The sequence below is a fragment of the Budorcas taxicolor genome, chromosome X (genome assembly GCF_023091745.1).
Source record: "Budorcas taxicolor isolate Tak-1 chromosome X, Takin1.1, whole genome shotgun sequence".
Classification (NCBI taxonomy): domain Eukaryota; kingdom Metazoa; phylum Chordata; class Mammalia; order Artiodactyla; family Bovidae; genus Budorcas; species Budorcas taxicolor.
The window spans coordinates 93,886,986-93,913,865 of NC_068935.1; the positions used below are offsets into that span (position 1 = coordinate 93,886,986).

Below are 26,880 nucleotides of genomic sequence, written 5' to 3' on the forward strand. Positions count from 1 at the left end.
TCTGTCCATTGGTGTGTGGGGTACTAAAGTCCACCACTATCATTGTGTTACTGTTGATTTCCCCTTTAATAGTTGTTATCATTTGCCTTATGTATTGAGGTGTTCCTATCTTGGGTGCATATATATTCATAATTATTATATTATTGTTTTATCTTATTCTTTGATCATTATGTGATGTCCTTCATTGTCTCTTGTAGCAGCCTTTATTTTAAAATATATTTTATCTGATTATTGCTACTCGCATTTTTCTTTTTAAATTTCTATTTGCAGGGAATAACATTTTCCTGTTGCTCACTTTCAGTCTGTATGTGTCCCTACTTCTGAGGTCAGTCTCTTGTAGACAGTATATATAGAGGTCTTGTTTCTGTATCCATTCAGTCAATCTGGGTCTTTTGGTTAGAGCATTTAGTTCATTTACATTTAAGGTAATTATTGATATATATGATCTCATTGAAAGTGAAGTAAAAGTCACTCAGTCGTGTCCAACTCTTTGCGACCCCATGTGCTATACAGTCCATGGAATTCTCCAGACCAGAGTGCTGGAGTGGGTAGCCTTTCCCTTCTCTAGGGGATCTTCCCAACCCAGGGATCAAACTCAGTTCTCCCGCACTGCATGTGGATTCTTTACTAGCTGAACCACAAGGGAAGCCCAAGAATACTGGAGTGGGTAGCTTATTCCCTCTCCAGCATAGCTTCGTGGCCCAGGAATTAAATCAGGGTCTCCTGCATTGCAGGAGGATTCTTTACAAAGTGAGCTTTCAGGGAAGCCAATATGATCTCATTACCATTTACTTTATTGTTTTGGGTTTGTTTTCATGGTCCTTTACTTTCTCTTTTGTTTCCTATCTAGAGACATTTATTTAGCATTTGTTGCAATGCTGATTTAGTGGTGCTGAATTCTCTTAACTTTTACATGTCTGTAATGCTTTTGATTTCTCCTTCAAATCTGGATGAGATCCTTGATTCATAGAGTAATTTTGGTTGTGGATTTTTTTAAATTTTCATCACTTTAAGCATATCCTGCCACTCCCTTCTCGCCTGCAGAGTTTCTGTTGAAAGATCAGCTGTTAGCCTTATAGGGATCCCTTTGTGTGTTATTTGTTGGTTTTCCCTTGCTGCTTTTAATATTTGTTATTTGTGTTTAATTTTTGTTAGTTTGGTTAATATGTGTCTTGGTGTATTTCTCCTGGGTTTATCCTGTATGGGACTCTCTTGGGTTACTGGACTTGGGTGGCTATTTCCTCTACCATGTTAGGGATGCTTTTGACTATAATCTCCTCAAATATTTTCTCACACCCTTTCTTTTTGTCTATGTCTTCTGAGACCCCTATAATCCAAAGGTTGGTGCACTTAATGTTGTCCCAACGGTCTCTGAGACTGTATCTATTTCTTTTTATTATGTTTTCTTTATTATGCTCTGTTTCAGTTATTTCCACCCTTGTATCTTCCAGCTCACTTATCTGTTCTTCTGCCTCAGTTTTTCTGCTATTGGCTCCCTCTAGTGTATTTTTAATCTCAGTTACTGTGTTATTCGGGCTTCCTGGGTGGCACTAATGGTAAAGAACCCGCTTGTCAATGCAAGAGAGGTAAGATACATGGGTTTGATCCCTGAGTCAGGAAGATCCCCTGGAGGAGGGCATGACAACAAACTGCAATATTTTTGCCTGGAGAATCCCATGAACAGATGGGGCCTGGCAGGCTACAGTCAATAGGGTCACAAAAATTTCAGACATGACTGAAGTGACCTAGTATGCAAGCATGGGTTGTGTTGTTCATTGCTGATTCTCTATTCTTTAATTCTTCTAGGTCCTTGTTAAACATTTCTTTTTATCTTGTCAATCTATGCCTCCAGTATGTTTATCTGTGCCTCCATTTTATTTCTAACATTTCACATCATCTTTACTGTCATTACTCTGAATTATTTTCCAGGTAAACTGCCTATTTCCTCTTCATTTGTTTGGTAATGTGGCTTTTTACCATGTTTATTCATCTGCTGCATGTTTCTCTGTCTGTCATGTTTTTCAGTTTACTGTGTTGGGGGTCTCCTTTCTGCAGGGTGGAAAGTCTTACTTCCTCTTAATGGGGTCTACCCCCTTTGGGTTGGATTGGACTAGTGCCTTGTGAAAATTCCCTGGTTGGAGGGACTTGTACTGTATTCTGGTGGATATAGCTGGATCTTGCCTCTCTGAAGGGCAGTGTTATGTCCAGCAGTGTGTTTTGCTGTGTCTATTGGCTTGGTATGACTTTGGGTAGCTTTTCTGCTAATAAGCAGGTTTGTGTTTCTGTTTTGCTAAAATTTGATGTGAGGCATCTAGTATTGGAGCTTGCTGGCTTTTGAGTGGGACTTGATCTTAGCACAGGCTAAGGCTTTGGGGAGAGCTCTCACCCATTAATGTTTCATGGGATCAAGATTTCCTGGTGGTCTAAAGTTCTGGACTTGGTTATCCCATCTCACTGGTTCAGGGCTAACTGCTTACTTTAGCACCAAGACATTACAGGCCACCCAGTATAGAAGACAAAACCCCAAGTCTGATGTGCAAAGCAACACTCAACATCCAAAAACACCCAAAGAAACTCAAATACATACAAAGAGAAGTGAATGAGGAAAAAGAGGGAAAAAAAGGATAAAAATGATCAAAAAAGAAGAGAGCAATCAAACCAATAAACAAACATCTAAATGAAAATGAATACTAAAAACTAGACTAGCAAATATACAAAATAAAAAGCATGGAAAAAGTGCAAAATAACTTGAGTACTGTAAAAACAGAAAAAAAATAATGTGAATTTATTTAAAAAATAAGATGCTTTGAAAAAGAAAATATTAGATTATAAAAATAAAAATCAAATGAATAATAAAGAAAAAACAACATTAGAACAGTTAGAAAGAGAGAAAAAAGAGAAAAAAACATATAGAGAATGGTAGTAAGAAAAATGTCCTTATGATTCCTCTGTTTTCTTCTCTACACAGTGTGCTTCAGTCAATTTGCCTACTGAGAAAATCCTCCCGATATTTCTAGAAATGTCTCTGCACCTGTGGTGGTCAGTGTGGGGTCAACTCAGACTCAGATCTTGCCCTATTCAAGCTTTCACTTGTTCCCAAAATCCACAGTTGCCCCCAAAGCCTACAAGCGTGTGTGCTAAGTTGCTTTAGTCGTATCCAACTCTTTGTGACCCTGTGGACTGTAGCCCTCCAGGCTCCTGTGTCTATGGGATTCTCCAGGTAAGAATACTGGAGTGGGTTACCATGCCCTCCTTCAGGGGATCTTCCAACCCAGGGATTAAATCTGTGGCTCCTGCGTTGCAGACAGATTCTTTACTGCTGAGCATGGGGGAAGCCCCTAAAGGCCGCAGTATCAGGCTAATTGGGAGATTTAATCTGCTGTACCTGTGGCTGCCAGAGCAATTTCCCCTTCTCTCCTTTGCCCGAGTGGCCCCTGGTACTTTGCCTTTGTTTTAGGCCAACTCTGCTTGTAGGCTGCCCTCTGGTGTCTGTTCTCTGCCCAGACACAAGGGGTGAAAGTGGAAGCTTATTAGGGCTTACTTCCTCAGTTGGGCTGGGGAGAGGAAGGGGTACAACAGACAAAGTGTGGGCAGTGCCTGCTGTGGCCAAGACCTGCAGGACGTCACCACAGTCTGAGGCAGATCATGTACTTCTCCAGAGGAGTTTGCCTTGCACTGTGGGTCCCTCAGCAGAGCCAAGCAGCTCAGGCCCTAGGAAGATGTGGGCAGCGACCCATTCCTGCTCATAGCTGGAGTCAAGACCGTAGTGGCCTCTGTCTTCCACCTTTGGCACTTGTGCCAGCTCTTCTACCTTTGGATTCTCAGACCTCAGCCAGCTCATCCCCCTAATGAATTCACAAATGCAGGGTCCTGTCACAAATGTAGGAGTTAGAATATTCTTGCAGCAATGACCTCTTGCCTCTCTGTGAGGCCCAGGCTTTTCCCTCGACTCCCTCAGCTGTGTCACACTAGCCCCCTCTGAGTATCTTCATGGCAGTCAACCCCCATCCTCTCCCTGTGGCCCAATCCCAGAAGCCTGAGCCTCAGCACCTAGCCCTCACTCTCTGCAGGTGTGGGTGTGTGAGCAGCTTCTGGCTAGGAAATGCTGTTCAGCAATGATCTCCGTGGTGAATTTTTTTCCATTTTGCCTTCTGAGCACCTGTTGCTATGTTCCTCTCTGAGGTTGTAAAGTTCCCCCTGATCCTACCCATAAAGTTGTTTCCAGGTGTGCAGAAACTTTTGCTCCTTCATGACTCCCTCCCAAAGGCACAGATCCCCATCCTGAAATCCTTTGTCTCTTTTTTTTTTTAGCTTTTGCCCTACTTCATTCCTTGGAGATTGGCTTGCCTTTTAAGTCTGGGTTCTTCTGCCAGCTTTCAGCAGGTGTTCTGTAGGAGTTGTTCCACATGCAGATGAATTTTTGAGGTATTTGGGGGAGGTGAAGGCAATCTTCCCATCTTATTTCTCTACCATCTTGAAAGTCTCCCTCATATAGTATCCTTTTGCACTTGTTTCACTCTAGGACCCTCCAAGTTGCTGCAAATGACAGAATTTCATTTTTTATGACCGAATACTCTTCCATTGTGTGTGTGTGTGTGTACTACATCTTCTTTATCTATTTGTCTATTGGTGGACACTTGGGTTACTTCCATATTTTTGCTACTATAAATAGTACTGCTGTGAACATTGGGGTGCAAATATCTCTTCAAGTCAGTGTTTTCTTTTTATTGCTTTTTCTAGATATATACCCAGGAGTGGAATTGCTAGATCATATGATAGCTCTATTGTTAATTTTTTGAGGAATCTCCATACTGTTTTCCATAGTAGCTGTACCAATTTATGTTCCCATCAACAGTGTAAAAGTTTTCCCTTTTATTCACATCCTCTCCAACATTTTTTATTTGTAGACTTTTTTATGTTATCCATTCTGACAGATGTGATGTGATAACTTGTTTATATTTGCATTTCTCTAATAATTAAAAATGTTGAACATTTTTTCATGTGACTATTGGCCATCTGTATGTCTTCTTTGAAAAATGTCTCTTCAAGTCTTCTCCATATTTTTAAATTGAGCATATCTTTGACCTTTGAATTCATGGAACTCTTAGAAAAATTGTAATTAGTTTGAGGTTTAATGTTATTTTATTTATTTTATTTTATTACTTATAAAGCAATGGAGCTTCCCACATGGCACTAGTGGTAAAGAACCCACCTGCAAATGCAGGAGACATGAAAGTCGTGGATTCGATCACTGAGTCAGGAAGATCCCTTGGAGGAGGGCATGGCAACCCATTCCGAATTCTTGCCTGGAGAATCCCCATGGACAGAGGAGCCTAGTGGGCTACAGTCCATAGGGTCTGAAAGATTTTGACGCAACTAAAGTGAGTTAGCACACAGCCACGCATAAAGTGATCATTTAATTAGTTTTTTTTTTTTTTAAGCAATGCCACATGGCATGCAGGATCTCAGTTCCCTGACGAGGGATTGAACCCATGCACCCTATATTGGAAGCATGAAGTCGTAACCACTGGACTGCCAGGGAAGTCCCTTAATTATTTTCAAATTTAATAGTTGCACGGTAAGATTCTGTATATGATACAATTGACCATACTGCATCATTATTCCCTAAGCATATCATCTGTTGTTATATCTCTGTAGACATAAATCTCTTTCTTACCATTTCTCTGCCAACAGAACTTCTATTAATTCGCTAAGACCCATCTAAAATATCACTTCCTCTTTGAAACCTTCCCTAATCTTCTAGACAGAATGAATCATTCCCTTTTCTTTTTCTAAAATGCCTTGCTTAAATGTGGGCTGCATCACTTATTATGGTATGACTTTTAAGTTATTCATGTTATTCTATCATTATAGTTGGTATGTTAGTATGTACTTCATGGCTATTCCATATCCATTTGTCCCCTCACTGGGCTTAAAACAGTACTTATTATAGTAGATACTCAGATGTGTTGATTCTAATTAATCTTGCAGAATTACTGTAAAGATTAAACGAAATAATATAACTGCCTTAAACGGTGCCTGGTGCTGGTACTCAATAAAGTTTCCCTCCTCTTTCCTCTTCTTTTACTTTTTCCTCTTTTTTCTTTTGCTTCATTTTTCTCAATTCCCTGTATATTCTGCCCATAACAAAATAATAGATTTCTTTCTTTCATTGCTTACATGTCTCTTCTTCAGGGTACTAAGACTTTGTACCTCTCATCTGTTTATGTATTTATTTTAGGTCACTGGTCCTGTTCAAATTAGAGATTCCCTTAAGAGAGCAGACAGAGGTAATATGACATCTCCACCACTCCTGGATGCCAACTCCATGAAGAACCCGGCATTGTTAAATGACATCAAGATTGAGCCCCCAGAAGAACTTCTGGCTAATGATTTCAACCTGCCCCAGGTGGAACCAGTTGACCTCTCCTTTCACAAGCCAAAGGCTCCTCTCCAGCCTGCCAGTATGCTGCAATCTCCAATACGTTCTCCCAAGCCACAGCCTGCTTCCCAGACTCTTGTAGTGTCCACTTCAACATCAGACACAGGCAGTTCAGCAAGCATCCGTACTGTTCTGACTCCAAGCTCTATCCTGGCCTCATCTCAGGGCACTGGTGGCCATCAGATCTTACATGTGATTCACACCATCCCCTCAGTCAATCTGCCAAATAAGATGGGTAGCCTGAAGGCCATCCCAGTGGTGGTGCAGTCGCTGCCCATGGTGTATACTACTTTGCCTGCAGATGGGAACCCTGCAGCCATTACAGTCCCACTCATTGGAGGAGATGGCAAAAATGTTGGCTCAGGTGAGCATCAATGTGCCCCTTTGCTGAGACTTACCTACCTCCATCTATTCCCTTTTTGAATATTGTAGCTATTTATTTTCCGGTTATTCTTGTGTACAGCTTTAAGAGCAATTTTTCATACTGTTTTCATCATGTTTCTTTGATGCTTAAAAATGTACAATGACTCTTTTTAGCCCATGTTTCTCAAACTGTGGTATGCATATCTTTGAGTGAAATACTATATATCTTACTAGAACCTCTATATTATTTGATAGTAATTTAAAATATTTTATTAAAAAGAAAAATATAATATTTGAATAATATTTTAAGATAAGACAGGAACTTCAAAAACACTTTTAAGCTTACTAAGACAGCCACCCTTAGGCAGAGGATATGTTTAGTCTCTTACGCCATTGGGAATGTTTTGGTAGAAAAGTTGAGCAAGTTTCTCGCCTTACATACATAGCCAGCCTTACCTCCTTGCCTCTCCCAACACTTTAGCTTTTCTCTTCCTTCCAGGTAAAAGTCTTCTTTGAAATTTTGCCATCTCTCCTTTGTTCCACCTCATTTTGCATCTATTATCTTTCCTATTATTTTTTACATGCCTGTATCACAAGTATATGGGCATTCTTCCTAACTAAATTGTAAATTGCTGGAGGGCAAGACTATCTTATGTGACTTTGTGCATCTCCAGAAAGCACAGTGGTAGATAGAAGTTATAACAAATCATCTAATGAACAAACTTGAAATTTTGTCCAGGAGAGAGTTCATATGCTATAATGTTACCTTTTACCTAATTTTTAAAATAAGTTTAGAATTCAGAAAGGTATGTTTATCTCCCTTTCACCACTATCCGCCAGCCACCCAGTTCCCTTCCTAGAGGAATATCAAAATTGTAATGGGACATGATGGAAGAAAATTATATAGCCTTTTGAAGTGATTCAAGATATTTAGCTTCACCACATCTATAGAATTACAATCAGTTTTGGATGTTCAGCTTTAAGAATGATTTTGAGAAATTGGATTATAGTCAGAGGAGAAAGATTAAGATGGTGAGAGGACTCAAACTCATGTCAGAGAGGAGCTAGTAAATGTTTAGCATGAATTAATAAGACCAAAGGAGAGATATGTGGGTAGAAATGACTAGGAACCAGATTTCAGCTCAATGTTAAAAAAAAAAAAAAAAACTTTCTCAGAGTTTCCTACGTTTGAGATTCAATACCCTATTATCACTCCATCACTAAATGTATGTAATGAAGAACATACCAAGCATCAAATTGCTGGGACTTTTTCATGTTCTTTTGAATAAAAATGCTATTATCGACTAGTGGTTCGGAGAAGGCGATGGCACCCCGCTCCAGTACTCTTGCCTGAAAAATCCCATGGACGGAGGAGCCTGGTGGGCTGCAGTCATGGGGTCGCAGAGTCGGACACGACTGAGCGGCTTCACTTTCACTTTTCACTTTCATGCATTGGAGGAGGAAATGGCAACCCACTCCAGTGTTCTTGCCTGGAGAATCCCAGGGACGGGGGAGCCTGGTGGGCTGCTGTCTCTGGGGTCGCACAGAGTCAGACACGACTGAAGCAACTTAGCAGCAACAGCAGCAGCATCGACTAGTGGTTAATTGTGGTAATGATAAGTGTTCATAACAATCTTGTTTCTGATATCTCTTAAGGGGGTTAATTAATGGGGGAAAATATGATTATCAATTCTCATGTAGAGAGAGAGCCAAATAAAAATGGTAAAATAAAATTTTTTGTGTGAGAATATGATGATATCAAGCCAGTTTGGATGGTTTTGATGAGTTTGGAATTGCCCCATAATAACCATCAGAACCATTTTAAAAAGAATGAATTTTAAAAGTGTTGCAGTTTCAAGCTAAGACCATTAGCACTGTGGTCTCCAAAATGCTATGCTTACACTTTGATTGGGGCATAAAGGGGTGTTGCATAAAATATTTGGAGCATAAGAAGAAAGCAGCAAAATTTTTATTTGTATTTTCTTATCCTTTACATGTTATTTTATTTATTTTCTACAATCTACACAAAAGTTTAGGATGTAGGTACATTTAGATCATAAACACACATACACATGCAGAGACACAGACACAGGTGCACGCTTAAAATGTTTTAGTGAATTATATACAATGTATGGAGATGACTGTGCTAACCAAGTATTCCCCACCCTCAACTATGTTGCCATCCTTAAGTTTCTTCTGTATAGAAATTTTGAACATTTCACTAGATCTGAAAGATGGCTGATCACCTGGTTGAGTTTTGGTAGGGATCAGAAACACCAGTGTTTGACAATAAATACTTGAGGGCTTCTGCCAACATAGGTGAAAGGGAAGGGTGGTAATATGTATCAAGCACCTACTCAACACCCATTATGTGTCTCATCTCAATGACTCATTTTCATTTAGGAACACAAAAGCCAAAGGAGCTGAGGACAGCTAGAGAACTATTTAGAGTTTGATTAAACAAACACACATTGAACCTCACTTTTCAGGAGACCCTGTCTTGGGAGCTGGAGATAGAGTTGAATCATACTCAGACCATATCCTAGAGAAACCCACCATCTCACTGTCTTAGAGAAGCTCATTCTAGTGAAAATGCTCCAGAAAGCTCCTTTCTACACTCCCCTCAAAGGAGTTTCTGTATCCTGCTATGCTAAAATTTTAAATGTTTTTCTCTTCCTTTCATACAAATATACTTCTTTCATCTTTGCTTTTGCTTTTATTTATTTCTCTATCTTACTGCTACTTATAATATTGGCCAAACTGGGAATCCTGAAAATGATTAGAGACTCATATATTTGTAGCCCACAATGCTCTTTTTATTTGCTTTTAGTGAAAGTTGAGCCCACCTCTATATCTCCACTGGAGATCCCAAGTGACAATGAAGAGAATGCAATTGAGAGTGGATCCTTACAGGGTATTCAAGGACTACAGCAAGAGTAAGTACTTTTATCTGTACTTCAGGTTGTTCTCTGTATATATGTGTGTGTCTGTGATAGAAGTGGAACAAATTCTTAGACACAGTAGTAAGAATTTGAGGACAACAAAATATAGATAAACTGCCTTGTCAGTGAAGGTATGAGCTTGTATGCACACATGTGCATGGACATGGATGTTATGTCACAGTAATGTTCTAATTGTAGATCATTGATTTTTACCCTTGAAAAATCTACAAATTTCCTATGAAATACAATTGCATTCTGTTTCTTTCTGTAAGTTTAAAGGAACCTTATCATTGGCTTGCATTTTAGCAACCATGTCGGATGAAAAATACATTTCTTTAAACCTAGGAATGAGGCTTATTAGAATGAAATGCTCACAGCTTGGGAACAGAAACCACCCAAAGAAATATCACCACCTCCTGGGACCTACACTTACTCAGCATAATGGCCTAGTTGAGGGAATTGCTTGAACTATTTCAATTATTCCTTCTGGGAGGCAGGACTGATATTAAATTTGCATAAATTAAATGCATGTAAGAGGGGATCCCATTATATGTAAGTTCATTTATTAGCCTCCACTTTAAAATCATTATTTGGCCCTATCTCTCTTTCTTTGCTCAGACCAGCAGCAATGACACAAATGCAAGAAGAGTCCCTTGACTTGAAGAGAAGACGGATTCACCAATGTGACTTTGCAGGATGCAGCAAAGTGTACACCAAAAGCTCTCACCTGAAAGCCCACCGCAGAATCCATACAGGTCTGCCCACCTCTACCCTACCTACCCCCTGCCACATGCACACCAAATCTCTGAGAGAAAGGAAGAGAAGAAAGTCCTGAAGCAAAGTTTGATCTATTTATATTTATGGGCACAGGTTCCATTCATGGCTTTTACCCCTATGTCTTGTTTCTACTCTACAGTAGCTGTCATGAAACCAGCCTAAGAAAACATAAACCTGGTGTCTTCTGAATAGTTAAGATCCCCATTGAGCCCTTGTAGGTCTTTCTAATCAGGAAGTCTTAACATTTATGCAAAGATAAAGGCAGATAAGATTCCCTCCCTTGTGACCATCCCCACAAGTTTTACTGAGTAGTGAAAAGCACAGTGAAATTAAAGCAGGCTTTTTGAGCTCAGTACCATCCACCAACCTATAACATACCTTTGTTCTCATTGGAAAAAAGGTGCAGAATAAGTAAAGCAGACCTTGGGGGCTGAGAGTTGAGGCTAAGGGAGTGAGCAAATGGTCCCATTTGAAGAACTGTCATTCAACTCTAAATAAGTATTACCAAATCTCCCAAATTAAAAATTGAAGATTTTTTATGTGAAACATCCTAGATTTCAATTTTGTCTTCTAATTAAATTAATTTTATAATACCATACATTCAAAGAAACCTGCCTGTGGGCCAGAAGTAGCTTTTCAGTCATCAGTTTGTATCCTCTTCTTGAAAACTCCTCATCCCTAATCATCTCCAGCTCAGAAGTGAGACTTGGACACTCTGGACAAGGAAGGGACCCTCTTTTCTTGTAAACATATACTGTATTACAGTTTGTATAGGAGAGCCTAGCCTTAGTTGAGGTGCCCTAAGGCTATTAATAGGTGACTAATTGTCCCACTATTTCTATAACACTCTTATTTGTTGATGTTTTATTTGCTTCTCCTCTACCTCAGATGAAGGCTGATTCTATTGAATATGTATATTATGTGTAAGTATTTGAATTTTCAACATGTAAAAGTAGATGTTAATAGTTTACTGGACTCCTAACATCAACAATTGTTTTAGTATATAGCCAAATTTGTTTTTTTCACCCCTACCTACTTCCCACTATAAAATTTCAGACATCATATTATCTGAATCATAAATACTTCAGAATATATCTTTAAAAGGCAAAGATGTTTAAAAATAAGCACGACATTACTAGCACACAGAAAATTTCCTTAATATCAAATTTCCACAATTGTCTAATAAGTATTTTTTTTTAAGTTTGTTCCGATTTTGATCTAAACAAGGCTCATATGTTGACTAGCATAATCAATATGAGGAGCCAGCTACGCTTAAGTAAAGAGTATTCTTGATTAGAAAACAAAAACTCTGAGATAGAAATAAGCTTGCCTTGTTCTAATAACTGACAGATATCCAGCATAGCTAGGCATATTGGGGGTAGTAGTTAGCGGGGAAGTACAAGAGTAGAAAGGGAAAGACCACTTAAGGAAGGCTACTGTAGTGATGCAGGCAAAATGAGAGCCTGACTAGAATGTTAGGAGTAAATATGGAGAGAAGGAAGTACGTTGATGAGTGAGGGGACGCTAATGACTCTCAGATTTCTGTTTTGGATTACTGGATAGATGGAGGTACCATTTACAAGAATAGAAAGTTTGCCAAAATAACATATTTAGTAAGTAGGAAAAGCCCTCTGGAACCCAACCTTGGTAGGCAACCTGGGTATATATATATTTTTTTTTTCTGTTGCTGATATTCCACAAGTTCTTTGGAAGAGGCAGCTGAAGAAATGCCTTATTTATTGCCCTCCAAAGACTGGACTTCATTGCAAGGAGTTCCAGATATCTACTTGTCTCTGGTAGATATTCTCAGCAGAGAGCCATAAGGCTCTTATTTATCTGGATCTCTAGTATTCAGTGCAGCCCTTCATTTCCTCCAAGCTTACAGTCATACAAAGCAAGAAATATAGATACAAAAATTTCCATTAAATATACAGTTAAGTCACAGGTTTTCTTAAATTATTTATTTTTAATTGAAGGATAATTACAATATTGTGTTGGTTTCTGCCATACATCAGCATGGATCAGCCATAGGTATATATATGTTCCCTCCCTCTTGAGACTCTTTTACATCTCCCACCCCATCCCAGTCCTCTAGGTTGGCACAGAGCCCTGGTTTGAGTTCCTTAGGTCATAAAGCAAATTCCCACTGGCTATCTATTTCATATACAGTAGTGTATATGTTTCCATGCTACTCTCTCTATTCATCCCACCCTCTCCTTCATACCCCTCCCTGTGTCCATAAGTCTGTTCTCTATGTCTGCATCTCCACTGCTACCCTGCAAATAGGTTTATCAGTACCATGTTTCCAGATTCCATATATATGTATTAATATATGATATTTGTTTTTCTGACTTGCTTCACTCTGTGTAATAGGCTTGAGGTTCATCAACCTCATTAGCACTGACTCAAATGTATTCTTTTTATGGCTGAGTAATATTCCATCATATATATGTACCACAGCTTCTTCATCTATTCATCTGTCAGTGGACATCTAGGTTTTTTACATGTCCTGGTTATTGTAAATAGTGCTGCAATGAGCACTGGGGTACATATCTCTTTTTCAGTTATGGTTTTCTCAGGATATAAGCCCAGTAGTGTGTTTTTAGGTTTATATGGTAGTTTTATTCCTAGTTTATAAAGGAATCTCAATATTGTTCTCCACAGTAGCTGTATCAGTTTTATTCTCACCAACAATGTGAGAGGGTTGTCCTTTAATCCATCTGCCTCCAACATTTATTGTTTGTAGATTTTTTTTGATGATAATCATTCTGACTGGTGTGAGGTGATATCTCATTGTAGTTTTGATTTGCATTTCTCTAATAATGAGTGATGTTGAGCATCTTTTCATGTGTTTATTAGCTATCTGTATATCTTCTTTGGAGGAATGTCCATTTAGGTCTTTTACCCACTATTTGACTAAGCAGTTTGTTTTTCTGGTATTGAATAGTATGAACTGCTTATATATTTTGGAAATTAATCTTTTATCTGTTGTTTCATTTGCTATTATTTTCTCCCATTCTGAGGGCTGCCTTTTCACTTTGTTTATAGTTTCCTTTACTGTGAAAAAGCTTTTAAGTTTAATTAAGTCACGTGTTTATTTTTGTTTTTATTTCCATTACTCTAGGAGGTGGGTCATAGAGGATCTTCTTGTGATTTATGAAATACAATGTTCTGCCTATGTTTTCCTCCAAGAGATTTATAGTTTCTGGTCTTACATTTAGGTCTTTAATCCATTTTGAGTTTATCTTTGTATATGGTGTTAGGAAGTATTCTAATTTCATTCTTTTCCATGTAACTGTCCAGTTTTCCCAGCACCACCTATTGAAGAGACTATCTTTAACCCATTGTACATTCTTTTTTTTAATTATGTAATTGGAGGAAAATTATTTTATAATATTTTGATGGGTTTTGCCATACATCAACATGAATTGGCCATAGTTATACATATGTCCCCCCTATCCTAAACTTTCTTCCCACCTCCCTCCCCACCCTGTCCCTCTAGGTTGCCCTAGAACACTAGCTTTAGGTGCCCTGCTTCATGCATTGAACTTGTACTAGCCATCTGTTTTACATAAGGTAATGTAAATGTTTCAATGCTATTTATTGTCTCAAATCATCCCACCCTCAACTTCTCCCACTGAATCCAAAAACCTGTACTTTTCATCTGTGTCTCCTTTCCTGTCCTGCATGTAGGATCATTTGTATTGTCTTTCTAAATTATATATATCTGTCTTTCTAAATTTAATAAGCTTCAGCTTCATCCACCTCATTAGAACTGACTCAAATGCATTACTTTTTATATTAACATTCAATTGTGTATATGTACCAGATTCCTTATCCATTCATCTGCCTATGGATATCTAAGTTGCTTCCATGTCTTAGCAATTGTAAATAGTGCTGTAATGAACATTGGGGCACATGTGTCTCTTTCAATTCTGGTTTCCTCAGTGGGATTGCTGGTTCATACGGCAGTTCTAGTCTCAGTTTTTTAAGGAATCTCCACACTGTTCTCCATAGTGGCTGTACCAGTTTGCATTCCCACCAACAGCGTAAGTGGGTTCTCTTTTCCCCACACCCTCTTCAGCATTTATTTTTCGTAGACTCTTTTTAACTTAATTTTTTTGATGATGGCCATTCTGACTGGCATCAAATAATACTCATTGTGGTTTTGATTTGCATTTCTCTAATAATGAGTGATGTTGAGTATCTTTTCATGTGTTTATTAGCCATCTGTATGTCTCCTTTGGATAAAGGTCTGTTTAGGTCTTTTCCCCATTTTTTGATTGAATTGTTTGTTTTTCTGGTATTGAGCTGCATGAGCTGCTTTTATATTTTAGAGATTAATTTTTTGTCAGTTGTTTCATTTGCTATTATTTTCTCCCATTCTGAGGGCAGTCTTTCCACTGTGCATATAGTTTCCTTCACTGTGCAAAAGCTTTTAAGTTTGATTAGGTCCCATTTTTTACTATTTTTAAAAATTTCCATTTCTCTGGGAGTTGGGTCATAGAGGATCTTGCTGTGATTTATGTCAGAGAGTGTTCTGCCTATATTTTCCTCTAAGATATTTATAGTTTCTGGTCTTACATTTAGATATTTAATCCATTTTGAGTTTATTTTTCTGTATGGTATCAGAAAGTGTTCTGATTTCATTCTTTTACACATATTTGACCAATTTTCCCAGCACCACTTGATGATGGTATTTTCTCCATTGTATATTTTTGCCCCTTTTGTCAAAGATAAGATATCCAAAAAAAAAAAAAAAAAGATAACGTATGCATAGGTTCGTGGATTTATCACTAGAAGTTCTATTTTATTCCATTTATTCTATATTTTTGTCTTTGTGCTAGTACCATACTCTCCTGATGACTGTAGCTTTGTAGTATATTCTGAAGTCAGGAAGGTTGATTTCTCCACTTACATTCTTCTTTCAGAAGATTGTTTTGGCTATGCAAGATCTTTTGTATTTCCATACGAATTGTGAAATTATTTGTTCCAGTTCTGTGAAAAATACCATTGGTAGTTTGATAGGGATTGCGTTGAATCTATAGATTACTTTATGTAGCACACTCATTTTCACTGTATTTATTCTTCCAATCCACAAACATAGTATATTTCCCCATATATTTCTGTCATTGTTTATTTCTTTCATTAATGTTTTATGGTTTTCTATCTACAGGTGTTTTGTTTCCTTAGGTAAATTTATTCATAAGTATTTTATTCTTTTCATTGCCATGGTGAATGAAATATTTTCCATAATAATCTCTTTCTGATTTTCCATTGTTAGTAAATAGAAATGCAAGGGGTTTCTGTGTATTAATTTTATATTCTGTGACTTTACTATATTCATTGATTAGCTCTAGAAATTTTCTGGTGGCCTCTTTCTTCTATGTAGAGGATCATGTCATCTACAAACGGTGAGTGTCTTACTTCTTTGTTTCCAATCTGGTTTCCTTTTATTTCTTTTTCATCTCTGTTTGTTCTGGCTAGGACTTCCAAAGCTATGTTGAATAGTAGTGGTGAGAGTGGGTACCCTTGTCTTGTTCCTGATTTTAGAGGAAATGCTTTCAAGCTTTTGCCATTGAAAATAACATTTTTTTGTTTGTTGTTGTTGTTGTTGCTTGTTTTGGGGGGGGTTGTCAAATATGACTTTTAATCTGTTGAGATGTGTTCCTTCTGTGCCTACTTTCTGGAGAGTTTTCATCATAAATGGGTGTTTAATTTGGTCAAAGACTTCCTCTGTGTCTATTGGAATAATCATATGCTTTTTATCTTTCAATTTGTTATATGGTATATCACATTGATTTGTGTTTACTGAAGAATCCTTGAATGCCTGGAATAAAGCCCACGCTTTTTAATATGTTGTTGGATTCTGTTTGCTAGAATTTTGTTGAGGATTTGTGCATCTATGTACATCAGTGATATTGGCTTGTAACTGTCTTTTTTGTAATATCGTTGTCTGGTTTTGGTATCGGAGTGATGGTGGCCTCATAGTTCAGAAGTTTTCCTTCCTTTGCAATTTTCTGGAAGGAAAACAAGTTTCAGCAGGAAACATGTTAGTTCTTCAAATTTTTGGTAGAATTCACCAGTGAAGCCATCTGGGCCTGGGCTTTTGTTTGTTAGATCTTTTTTATAGTTTTGATTTCCATGTTTGTGATTGGTCTCTTCGTATTTTCTATTTCTTCCTGGTCCATTTATGGAAGGTTATACCTTTCTCTGAATGTGTCCTTTTCTTCCAAGTTGGCCATTTTATTGGCATATAGTTGATCATAGTAGTCTCTAATGATCATTTGTATTTCTATGTTGTTTGTTGTAATTTCTCCATTTCTAACTTTATTAATTTGAGTCTTCTTTTTTTCTTGATGAGTCTGTCTAATGATTTGTCTATTTATCTTCTCAAAAAACCTACTTTTAGTTTTATTGATCTTTGCTATAGTCTCCTCTATTTCTTTTCATTTATTTCTGCTATTTTTTAAAATGATTTCTTTCCTTCTATGAACTTTGGAGGTTTTTTGGGGGTTCTTTTTCTAGTTGCTTCAAGTGTAAGATTAGTTTGTTTATTTGATGTTTCTCTTATTTCTTCAGGTAGGCTTATATTGCTATGAACTTTCATCTTAGCACTGATTTTAATGAATCCCAGAGGTTTTGGGTTGTCGTGTTTTCATTATCATTTGTTTCTAGGCATATTTTGATTTCTGTTTTGATTTCTTCAGTGATCTGTTGGTTATTCAGAAGCCTGTTGTTTAGCCTGCATGTGTTTGTGTTTTTTTATAATTTCTTTCCTGTAGTTGATATCTAATCTTATAGCATTGTGATCAGAACAGATACTTGAAATGATATCAATATTTTTTTTCAATTTACCTAGGCTTCATTTGTGGTCCAGAATGTGATCTATCCTGGAGAATGTTCCATGTGCACTTGAGAAAATGGTGAAATCCATTGTTTTGGAGTGCAATGCCCTGTAGATATCAACTATGTCCAACTGGTCTAATGTATCACTTGAAGCTTGTTTTTCCTTGGTGATTTTCTGTTTGGATGATCTGTCCATTAATGTGATGAAGTATTAACGTCCCCCACTATTATTGTGTTACTGTCACATTTCCCCTAATAGTTGTTACCTGTCCAGTTTCCCCAGCAGAACTAATTGAAGAGACTATCTTTGTGCTATTGTATATTTTTGCCTCCTTTATCATAAATAAGTTATATACCTGTGCGTGGGTTTGTCACTGGACTTACTACCTTGTTCCATTGGTCTGTATTTCTGTTTTTGTTCCAATACCATACTGTTTTGAGGACTGTAACTTTCTTATATAGCCTGAAGTCAGGAAGGTTGTTTCCTCCAGCTCCATTCTTCTTTCTCAATATTGCTTTGGCTATTTGGGGTGTTTTGTGTTTCTATATGAATTGTGAGATTTCTTGTTCTAGTTCTGTGAAAAATACCATTGGTAATTTAATACGGGTTGCATTGAATCTGTTGATTTCATTTGGTAGTGTAGTCATATTCATAATATTGATTTTTCCAACACAAGAACATGGAATATCTCTTTGTCTGTTTATATTGTATTTGATTTCTTTTATCAGTGTCTTACAGTTGTCTGTATATAGCTCTTTTGTCTCCTTAGGTAGGTTTATTCCTAGGTATTTTATTCTTTTTGTTGCAACGGTAAACAGGATTGATTTCTTAATTTCTCTTTCTGGCATTTCATTGTTAGTCTATAGTAATGCAAGTTATTTCTGTGTATTGATTTTTTTATACTGCCACTTTGCTAAATTCACTGATTAACTCTAGTAATTTTCTAAGAGTACCTTTAGGGCTTTCTAAGTATAGTATCATGTTGTCTACAAGCAGTGAGACTTTTAATTCTTTTTTCCCGATCTGGATTCCCTTTATGTCTTTTTCTTCTCTGATTGCCATGGCTAGACTTCCAAAATTATGTTGAATAATATTAGTGAGAGTGAGTACTCTTGTCTTATTCCTGATCTTAGATGGAATGCTTTCAGTTTTTCACAATTGAGAATAACATTTGCTGTGGGTTTATCATATATGGCCTTTATTATGTTTAGGTAGTTTCTTTCTGTGTCCATTTTTGAAGAGTTGTTATCATAAATGGGTGTTGAATGTTGGAAAAATCTTTTTCTTCTTCAATGGTGTATCACATTGACTTATTTGTGTATATTGAAGATTTCTTGCATCCCTGTTATAAACCTGACTTAATCATGGCATACAATCTTTTTAAAGTGTTGTTGAAATCTGTTTGTTAGAATTTTGTTTAAGATTTTTGCATCTATGTCCATCAGTGATATTGGCCTGTAATCTTCTTTTTTATGTTTTTTTCTGGTTTTGGTATTAGGGTGACATTGGCCTCATAGAATGAATTTGGAAGTGTTCCTTCCTCTGCAAGTTTTTGGAAGAGTTATAGGAGGATATGGATTAGCTCTTCTCTAAACAAGGTGAAAAAACAACCCTCAGGATGGAAGAAAGTAAAAGCAAATGAAACAACTGACAAAGATTTAATTTCAAAATATTAAAGCAGCTCATACAAATCAATACCAAAAAACAAAACAAAACAAAACAAAAAACAGAGAACCAAATCAATAAATGGGCAGTAGACCTAAGCAGACATTTCTCCAAAGACATATAGATGGTTAATAAACACATGAAAAGATGCTCAACATCAGTTTATTAGAAAAAAAAATGTGAATCAAAACTACAATGAGATATCACCTCATGCTGCTCAGAATGACCATCTATAAAAAAATTTACAAACAATAAATGCTGGAGAGGGTATGGAGAAAAGGGAACCTTCTTACACTGTTGGTGGAATTGTAAATTGATACAGCCACTTGGCAGAACAGTATGGAGATTCCTTTAAAAAATAGGAATAAAACCACTTTATGTTGCAACATTTCCTATACTAGGCATATACCCTGAGGAAACCAAAACTGAAAGTGACAAATGTATCCCAATGTCATTGCAGCTCTATTTACAGTAGCTAGAACATGGAACCAACCTCGATGTTCATCAATAGATGAATAGATATAGAAGCTGTGTTACAAAGATACAATGGAATATTACTCAGCCATAAAAAGAAACACATTTGGGTCAGACCTAATGAGGCGGATGAACCTAGAGCCTATTATACAGAGTGAAGTAAGTCAGAAAGAGAAAAACAAATATCATATAGTAACACATATATATGAAGAAAGATGATACTGATGAACCTATTTACATCAGAGCAGCAGTGGAGACATAGACATCAAGAATGGGCTTATGGACACGACTGGGGAGAGAAAGAAAAGGGTTGGAGGTATTGAGTGAGTAACATGAAACCATACATTACAATATGTAAAATACTCAGTCGAATTTTGCTTTATGACCCTGGAAACCAAAACTAGGGCTCAGTAACCACCAAGAGGGATGGGATGGGAGAGAGATGGAAGAGATATTCAAGTGGGAGGGGACATGGATAAACCTATGAATGATTTATGCTGATGTTTGTTAGAAACCAACACAATACTGTAAAGAAATTATCCTTCAATTAAAAATAAATACATTTTAAAAATAGTTGTTAGCATTTGCCTTATGTATTGAGGTGCTCCTATGTTAGGTGCATATACATTTATAACTGTTACGTCTTCTTCTAGAATTGATCCCTTGATCATTATGTAGATCTTTCTTTGTCTCTTTTAATGGTCTTTATCTGAAAGCCTGTTTTATCTGATATGATTATTGCTCCTCCCACTTTCTTTTGGTCTCTATTTGCATGAAATATCTTTTTCCAGACCCTCACTTTCAGTCTGTATGTGGCCCTAGGTTCAAGGTAGATCTCTTGTACACAACATTTATAAGGGTCTTGTTTTTTTTTTTTTTTTTTAATCAATTTGTCCATTCTTTCTGACACACTAGTAAAGTAATGCTCAAAGTTCTCGAAGTCAGACTTCAACAGTACGTGAACCATGAACTTCCAGATGTTCAAGCTGGTTTTAGAAAAGGCAGAGGAACCAAAGATCAAATTGCCAACATCCGTTGGATTATCAAAAAAGCAAGAGAGTCCCAGAAACACATCTGTTTCTGCTTTATTGACTATGCCAAATCCTTTGACTGTGTGGATCACCACAAAGTGTGGGAAATCTTTAAAGAGATGGGACTACCAGACCATCTGACCTGCCTCTTGAGAAATCTGTAGGCAAGTCAGGAAGCAACAGTTAGAACTGGACATGGAATGACAGACTGGTTCCAAATAGGGAAAGGAGTACATCAAGTTTGTATATTGTCACCCTACTTATTTAACTTATATGCAGAGTACATCATGAGAAACGTTGGGCTGGATGAAGCACGAGCTAGACTCAAGATTGCTGGGAGAAATGTCAATAACCTCAGATATGCAGATGACACCACCCTTATGGCAGAAAGCAAAGAAGAACTAAAGAGGCTCTTGGTTAAAATGAAAGAGGACAGTGAAAATTTGGCTTAAAGCTCAACATTCAGAAAACTAAGAACATGGCATCTGGTCCCATCATTTCATGACAAATAGATGGGAAAACAGTGGAAACAGTGTCAGATTTTATCTTTTGGGTCTCTACAATCACTGCAGATGGTGACTGCAGCCGTGAAATTAAAAGACGCTTACTCCTTGGAAGGAACGTTATGACCAACCTAGACAGCATATTAAAAAGTAGAGACATTACTTTGCCAACAAAGGTCCGTCTAGTCGAGGCTATGGTTTTTCTAGTAGTCATGTATGAATGTGAGAGTTGGACTGTTAAGAAAGCTGAGTGCCAAAGAACTGATACTTTTGAACTGTGGTGTTGGAGAAGACTCTTGAGAGTCCCTTGGACTGGAAGAAGATCCAACTAGTCCATCCTAAAGGAAATCAGCCCTGAATGTTCATTGGAAGAACTGATGCTGAAGCTGAAAGTCCAATACTTTGGCCGCTTGATGTGAAAAACTGACTCATTGGAAAATAACCTGATGCTGAGAAAGACTGAAGGTGGGAGGAGAAGGGGACAACAGAGGATGAGATGGTTGGATGGCATCACCTACTCAATGACATGAGTTTATGTAAACTCATGATTTGAGTTGAGTTGGTGATGGACAGGGAGGCGTGGCATGCTGCAGTCCATGGGGTTGCTCAGAGTCAGACATGACTGACCGACTGAACTGAACTGAACTGTCCACTCTTTGTCTTTTGGTTGAATCATTTAACCCATTTATGTTTAGGGTAATTATTGATAACTGTAATTCCATTACCATTTACTTATTGTTTGGGGTTGGTTTTTATAAACGTTTTCTATGTTTCCTGTCTAAAGAAATCTTTAGCATTTATTGAAGAACTGGTTTGGTGGTGCTGAATTCCATCAGCTTTTGCTTGTCTGTAAATCCTTCGATTTTTCCTTCAAATCTGAATGAGATCCTTTTTGGGTAAAGTAATCTTGGTTGTAGGTTTTTCCCTTTCATCACTTTAAATATATCCTGACATTCCTTTCTGGCCTGAAAAGTTTCTGTTGAAAGACCAGCTTTTTCTTATCCCTATGGTGATCAACTTGTATGTTATTTGTTGCTTTTCCCTTGCTGGTTTTAATATTTGTTATGTGTGTGTGTGTGTGTGTGTGTGTGTGTGTGTGTGTGTGTGTGTGTATGTGTGTGTGTTTAGTTTGATTAATATGTGTCTTGGGTATTTCCTCCTTGGGTTTATAAAAAATGGGACTCTCTTGACTTCTTGAACTTGGGTGGCTATTTCCTTCTGAAAGTTTGTTGCTGAAACATGAAAAGACTGTGGGATTCTTGGCCTCTGGAGGAGAAGAATTCCATCTGGGGCCAGAGACCAGGCTTGATCACTCAGAGCTTTTGTGCAATAGAGTTATGTTAAAGTACAAAAGGGATTCAGAAAGCTTCTGACATAGACATCAGAAGGTGGCAGAAAGAGTACCCCCTTGCTAGTGTTAGCAATGGAGTTATACACTCTCCAATTAGTTATTACAATGAATCACAATAATGTCTGGAGGTTGTAAAGACCTCACTAGACCTACTCCCATAATTTACATTTTAAGATAACAGGATTAGCCAGAAGGTTTTTTCCAGAGACTGTCCTCAAGCAGGATACATTATTGTTATATAATCCTAAGGAATGTAGAAGGATAAAAAAGTTTGTCCTTTCTTCCTCCTTGAGAATTCCAGACCCCTCTCTCCTTGGGGACACCTGGACTTCTTATCAACCTGCCTAGGAAATGACTCTCTTATTCCGCCTTTTCTTTCAGGAGAATTATGTTGCCAAGGGAAAGGGACGTCATTTTCATTCCATAACTACTTCCTGCTGTTGAGGGGCATGGTCCCTAAATTGTTGAGGCAACATATTCTCCTAACCCTCATATTGAGGGTCTCTGATCCAGGGGACCCAAGTAATAGTTGGAGGAGGCTGTGGCACTCATAGGAGCTTGGACAACCACTTGTAACTTAAAAGCCTTCATGAGACTAGAAACAAATCCAATCACAAAGTTATGGATGCAGGGAGCAAACAGCAAAAACAGAACAATCAGAATTATTGTAATTGAGATAGTTTTCCACCGTGGGGAACTAGTTGACGTCTCCCAAAGTGAGGCAATTGAGGCTTCAGGAATATCCATAGCCTCAATCATCTTGTTCATATGTTTAGTAAAATGAGTAGCATTAGTGGGTTTGGAAGATCCTCTGGAGAAGGAATTGGCAGCCCACTCCAGTATTCTTGCCTGGAAAATCCCATGGACAGAGGAGCCTGGCAGGCTGCAGTCCACGGGGTCGAAGAGAGTCGGACATGACTGAGCGACTTCACTTTCACTTTCAGTGCTCATATCAGGTATATATGTACAGCATTTGGTATGAATAATGGCACAAGTTCCTCCTTGTGCAGCTATCAGAATATCTAAAGCCAATCTGTTTTGTAAGACCACCTTTCTAATTTGTGCTTGTTCGGCATTAAGAGCTGCAATAGGTTTTGAGATTCTTGTAATGCCTGTTGAGTAAAATTAGTCAAACCATCCACTTGTAGCATAACATCTGTAGTTCCCAGAGAGGGAACAAATACTGGAGCCAAATAATCATACCAGTGAAATACAGACCTTGCCCACTGAGTTTTAAGGTGTGGTAAATTAGCAGGCTTTTTTCGAAGCTCTGAAAATATAAAGCCGTGAGTAAAAGCTAGACCTAGGGTGCATCTCCCTATCCAACCAGGGGGAAGCCATGCCCGTAGGTAAGAGCCACGTATCCAGTAGGTCCCATCTGGAGCAAGCCAGTATGACTGAGATATCCAGTCCCAATCAGTGCCGGGCCAGACAAAGGGAGGACCTGCATTGGGGTGGGAAAACATGGGAATGATTGTATATTTCCTGAGGTAGAAATCCCAAGTGTTTCCAAATATTATAATTGAGTTGTTGACTAACTTCTGGGGATGGCTCTATCTATTCCCAGCATATAGAGGCAGTAGATATTAGACGTCCTTTTTCAGGAGTTAACCATATAACCCCATCCCATATTTGATAAGCGTCAGATTAAAAAACCATTAAATCTAGACCCATTTACCTTATGTGTAGTGAAATAGTCATTAAACTGAGACAATGTATAACCAAAACTAAAAGTCACATTATGTCCATAGTTAAAGTACAAAGTGTTGCACCAGTCCATCATAGGGTTGTTAGATGTCATCAGTTTAAGAAGAGGCATCTCTGCAATTGTTGTTCAAGGTATTTGCAGACTTGGAGAAAGTCTTTTCCTTGAAGTGGAGATGTCCACCATGGGAAGCCTTCCACTGATGAAGAGGGGAGCACTCTGCAGACCCAGCAGTTAGACCAAGTGTGGAATGCAGCATAGGAGTGAGCCCAGGACAGGAAGGCATTGTCTTGAGGATCAAACGGCAGACTCAGGATTTTTGGATTCAGTAGTAGTAGGCACACATAGATTATCAGGCCCATCGGAAAAATACCAAGTCAGAGCATAGAAAGTACAGACATAAAATGACACCACTTAGTTCTGGTCAGTTTTTAACTCGAGTGTGATGTACACACGAATCAATTCCTGGCACTTTGACAGCTGTGGGAGAAGAAAGAATAACCTGGTAAGGGCCCTCCCAGAGGGGCTGGAGGGGTTGGCCCCCAGATCCCAATGTTTTTATCAGGACCTCAGTTCCTGGCTCAAATAGAGGCTTGCTTGACTCAGGCTGTGTCAGGAGTGGTCTCCCAGAGTTCTTTTAATGCCTATTGAAAAGCTGAGAGCTGAGTTACATAACTAGTTAATTCCAAGGCTCCAGGGTCTATAACAATGTCTCTGCATAAGAAAGGCCTTCCATAAATACATTCAAAGGGGGACAGTCCCTCCTTTTAGGGGGCAGTTTGAGCCCTCATTAAAGCTATGTGTAGAACTTTAATCCAGTTGTCCTGCGTCTCTTGAGTTAATCTGTGCAGGTGTCTTTTGATAATGTCATTAGCCTTTTCAACCTTTCCTGAGGATTGGGGTCTCCAGGAACAGTGTAAGTGATATTCTATTCCTAGAGCTTTAGATACCCCGTGAGTTACAGCAGCTTTAAAGGTGGAGTCATTGTCACTCTGAAGGCTCCGCGGCAGCCCAAACCTATGGATAATTTCATGGATTAAAATCTTTATAACCTCCTTAGCCTGTTCGCTACAATAGGGAAAGGCCTCAATCCATACAATAAAAGTATCCACGCAAACTTGTAAGCAAGAATATCCATTAGCTTTGGGCATATGAGTCAAATCAATTTCCCAGTCCTCTCCAGGATATTTTCCTCTTCGTTGTAACCCAGATTTTGCTAGCTTTCCAGTCTTTGGGTTATTTTTCTGACAAACCTCACACCTTTTAATAATATTCTTAAAAGTTTTCATTACGTTTTTACCATCAAACAAAGGAGAAGCCATCTGGTAAGTACTCTCTGCACCCTAATGAAAACTCTGGTATAAACCCTTAAGAATTTTCCATTGAGCATTTTCAGAAATTATTAATCGTCCATCTTCCAACTGTAACCATTTTTACCAGTAATTTTTGCTCTTCTTTTCTCATATCTTTCTAATTTTTCCTCAGTATATTGTGGTTTCTCCTGTTCCACAGGACCTGTCTAGATTAAAGCCATCTGTAGTGAAGGGGTTTTGTAGATGCAGCTTTTCTGGCTTTACAGTCACCCAGCTGATTACCTTCAGCTACTTTACTCCCACTCCTGTTCTGCCCTTTGCAATGCATAACAGCTACTTCTTTGGGACAATATATAGCAGTTAAAAGACTCTCGATCTCTCTGAAATGTTTATTAGGTTCTCCTGTTGCTGTTTTAAACTGTCTTTCTTTCCATATTGCAGCATGAGCATGTAAAGTCAAGTAAGCATACTTAGAATCAGTGTGGATATTTACTTGCTGCCCTTTGCTTAACTCTAGAGCTCAGGTCAGAGCCATAAGCTCCGCTAACTGAGCCCTGGTTCCCTTGGGGAGAGATTTTGCTTCTAAAACCTGTTCAGTAGTCACCACGGTTTAACCTGCTTTACACTTTCCATCCCAAAAAAAAGAACTGCCATCTGTAAATATTTCCATGTCAGGGTTGTCTAATGGGGTATCCGTTAGATCTTCCCAAACTGCATAGTTTAAAGTTAGAAATCGGGAACAATCATGATCAGGTGTTTCATTTTCCTTCTCAGGAAGGAAAGTGGCAGGATTTAAATTTCCACAAACTTTAAGCTTAGTTACTGGTCCTTCTAACAACAATGACTGATATTTAAGAAGCCTACTGTCTGTCATCTAAATATTAACCTTAGAATTTAAGATTCCACTCACATCATGAGAGGTCAGTACAGTGAGGTATCATTCATTAATTATTTTTAAAGCTTCAGGTGTTAATAAAGCCATTGCCCCAATTACTCTTAGACAGTGGGGCCACCCGCATGAAATTACATCTAATTCTCTGTTTAGATAAGGAATAGGTTGCTGGTGAGGCCCTCGGGGTTGTGTCAAAACTTCTAAGGCCATACCCTTTCTTTCAGTGACAAATTAAATTCTCACCCGGTGGGCAAGCTCAAAGCTTGCAGGAGAGCAGTCTGAAGAACCTTAAAAGCCTTTTGAGTATCTGAAGACCAAACCAGTTTATCGGTTTGGGCCTGCTGAGTTTCAGCTATGAAAGTGAAAGTGAAAGTGAAGCCGCTGAGTCTTATCTGACTCTTTGCGACCCCATGGACTGTAGCCCACCAGGCTCCTCCGTCCATGGGATTCTCCAGGCAAGAATACTGGAGTGGGTTGCCATCAGCTGTAAGTTTATATAAAGGCCAGGCAAGTTCCCCATAACCTGGAATCCAAATGTGACAGTAGCCCGTGATTCCCCAAATTCCTCTCAA

The 26,880-nt window shown here is 38.2% G+C and overlaps 1 protein-coding gene across 1 annotated transcript in view; it reads left to right on the forward strand.

Moving 5' to 3' along the window:
- KLF8 (KLF transcription factor 8) overlaps positions 1-26,880 on the forward strand; it is a 125,167-nt gene that overhangs the window by 23,472 nt on the left and 74,815 nt on the right. Inside the window, exons 2-4 of the mRNA XM_052663577.1 lie at positions 6,242-6,806; positions 9,636-9,741; positions 10,366-10,502. Of these exons, the coding sequence (XP_052519537.1) occupies positions 6,242-6,806; positions 9,636-9,741; positions 10,366-10,502 (808 nt within the window). The remainder of the gene's footprint in view (positions 1-6,241; positions 6,807-9,635; positions 9,742-10,365; positions 10,503-26,880) is intronic.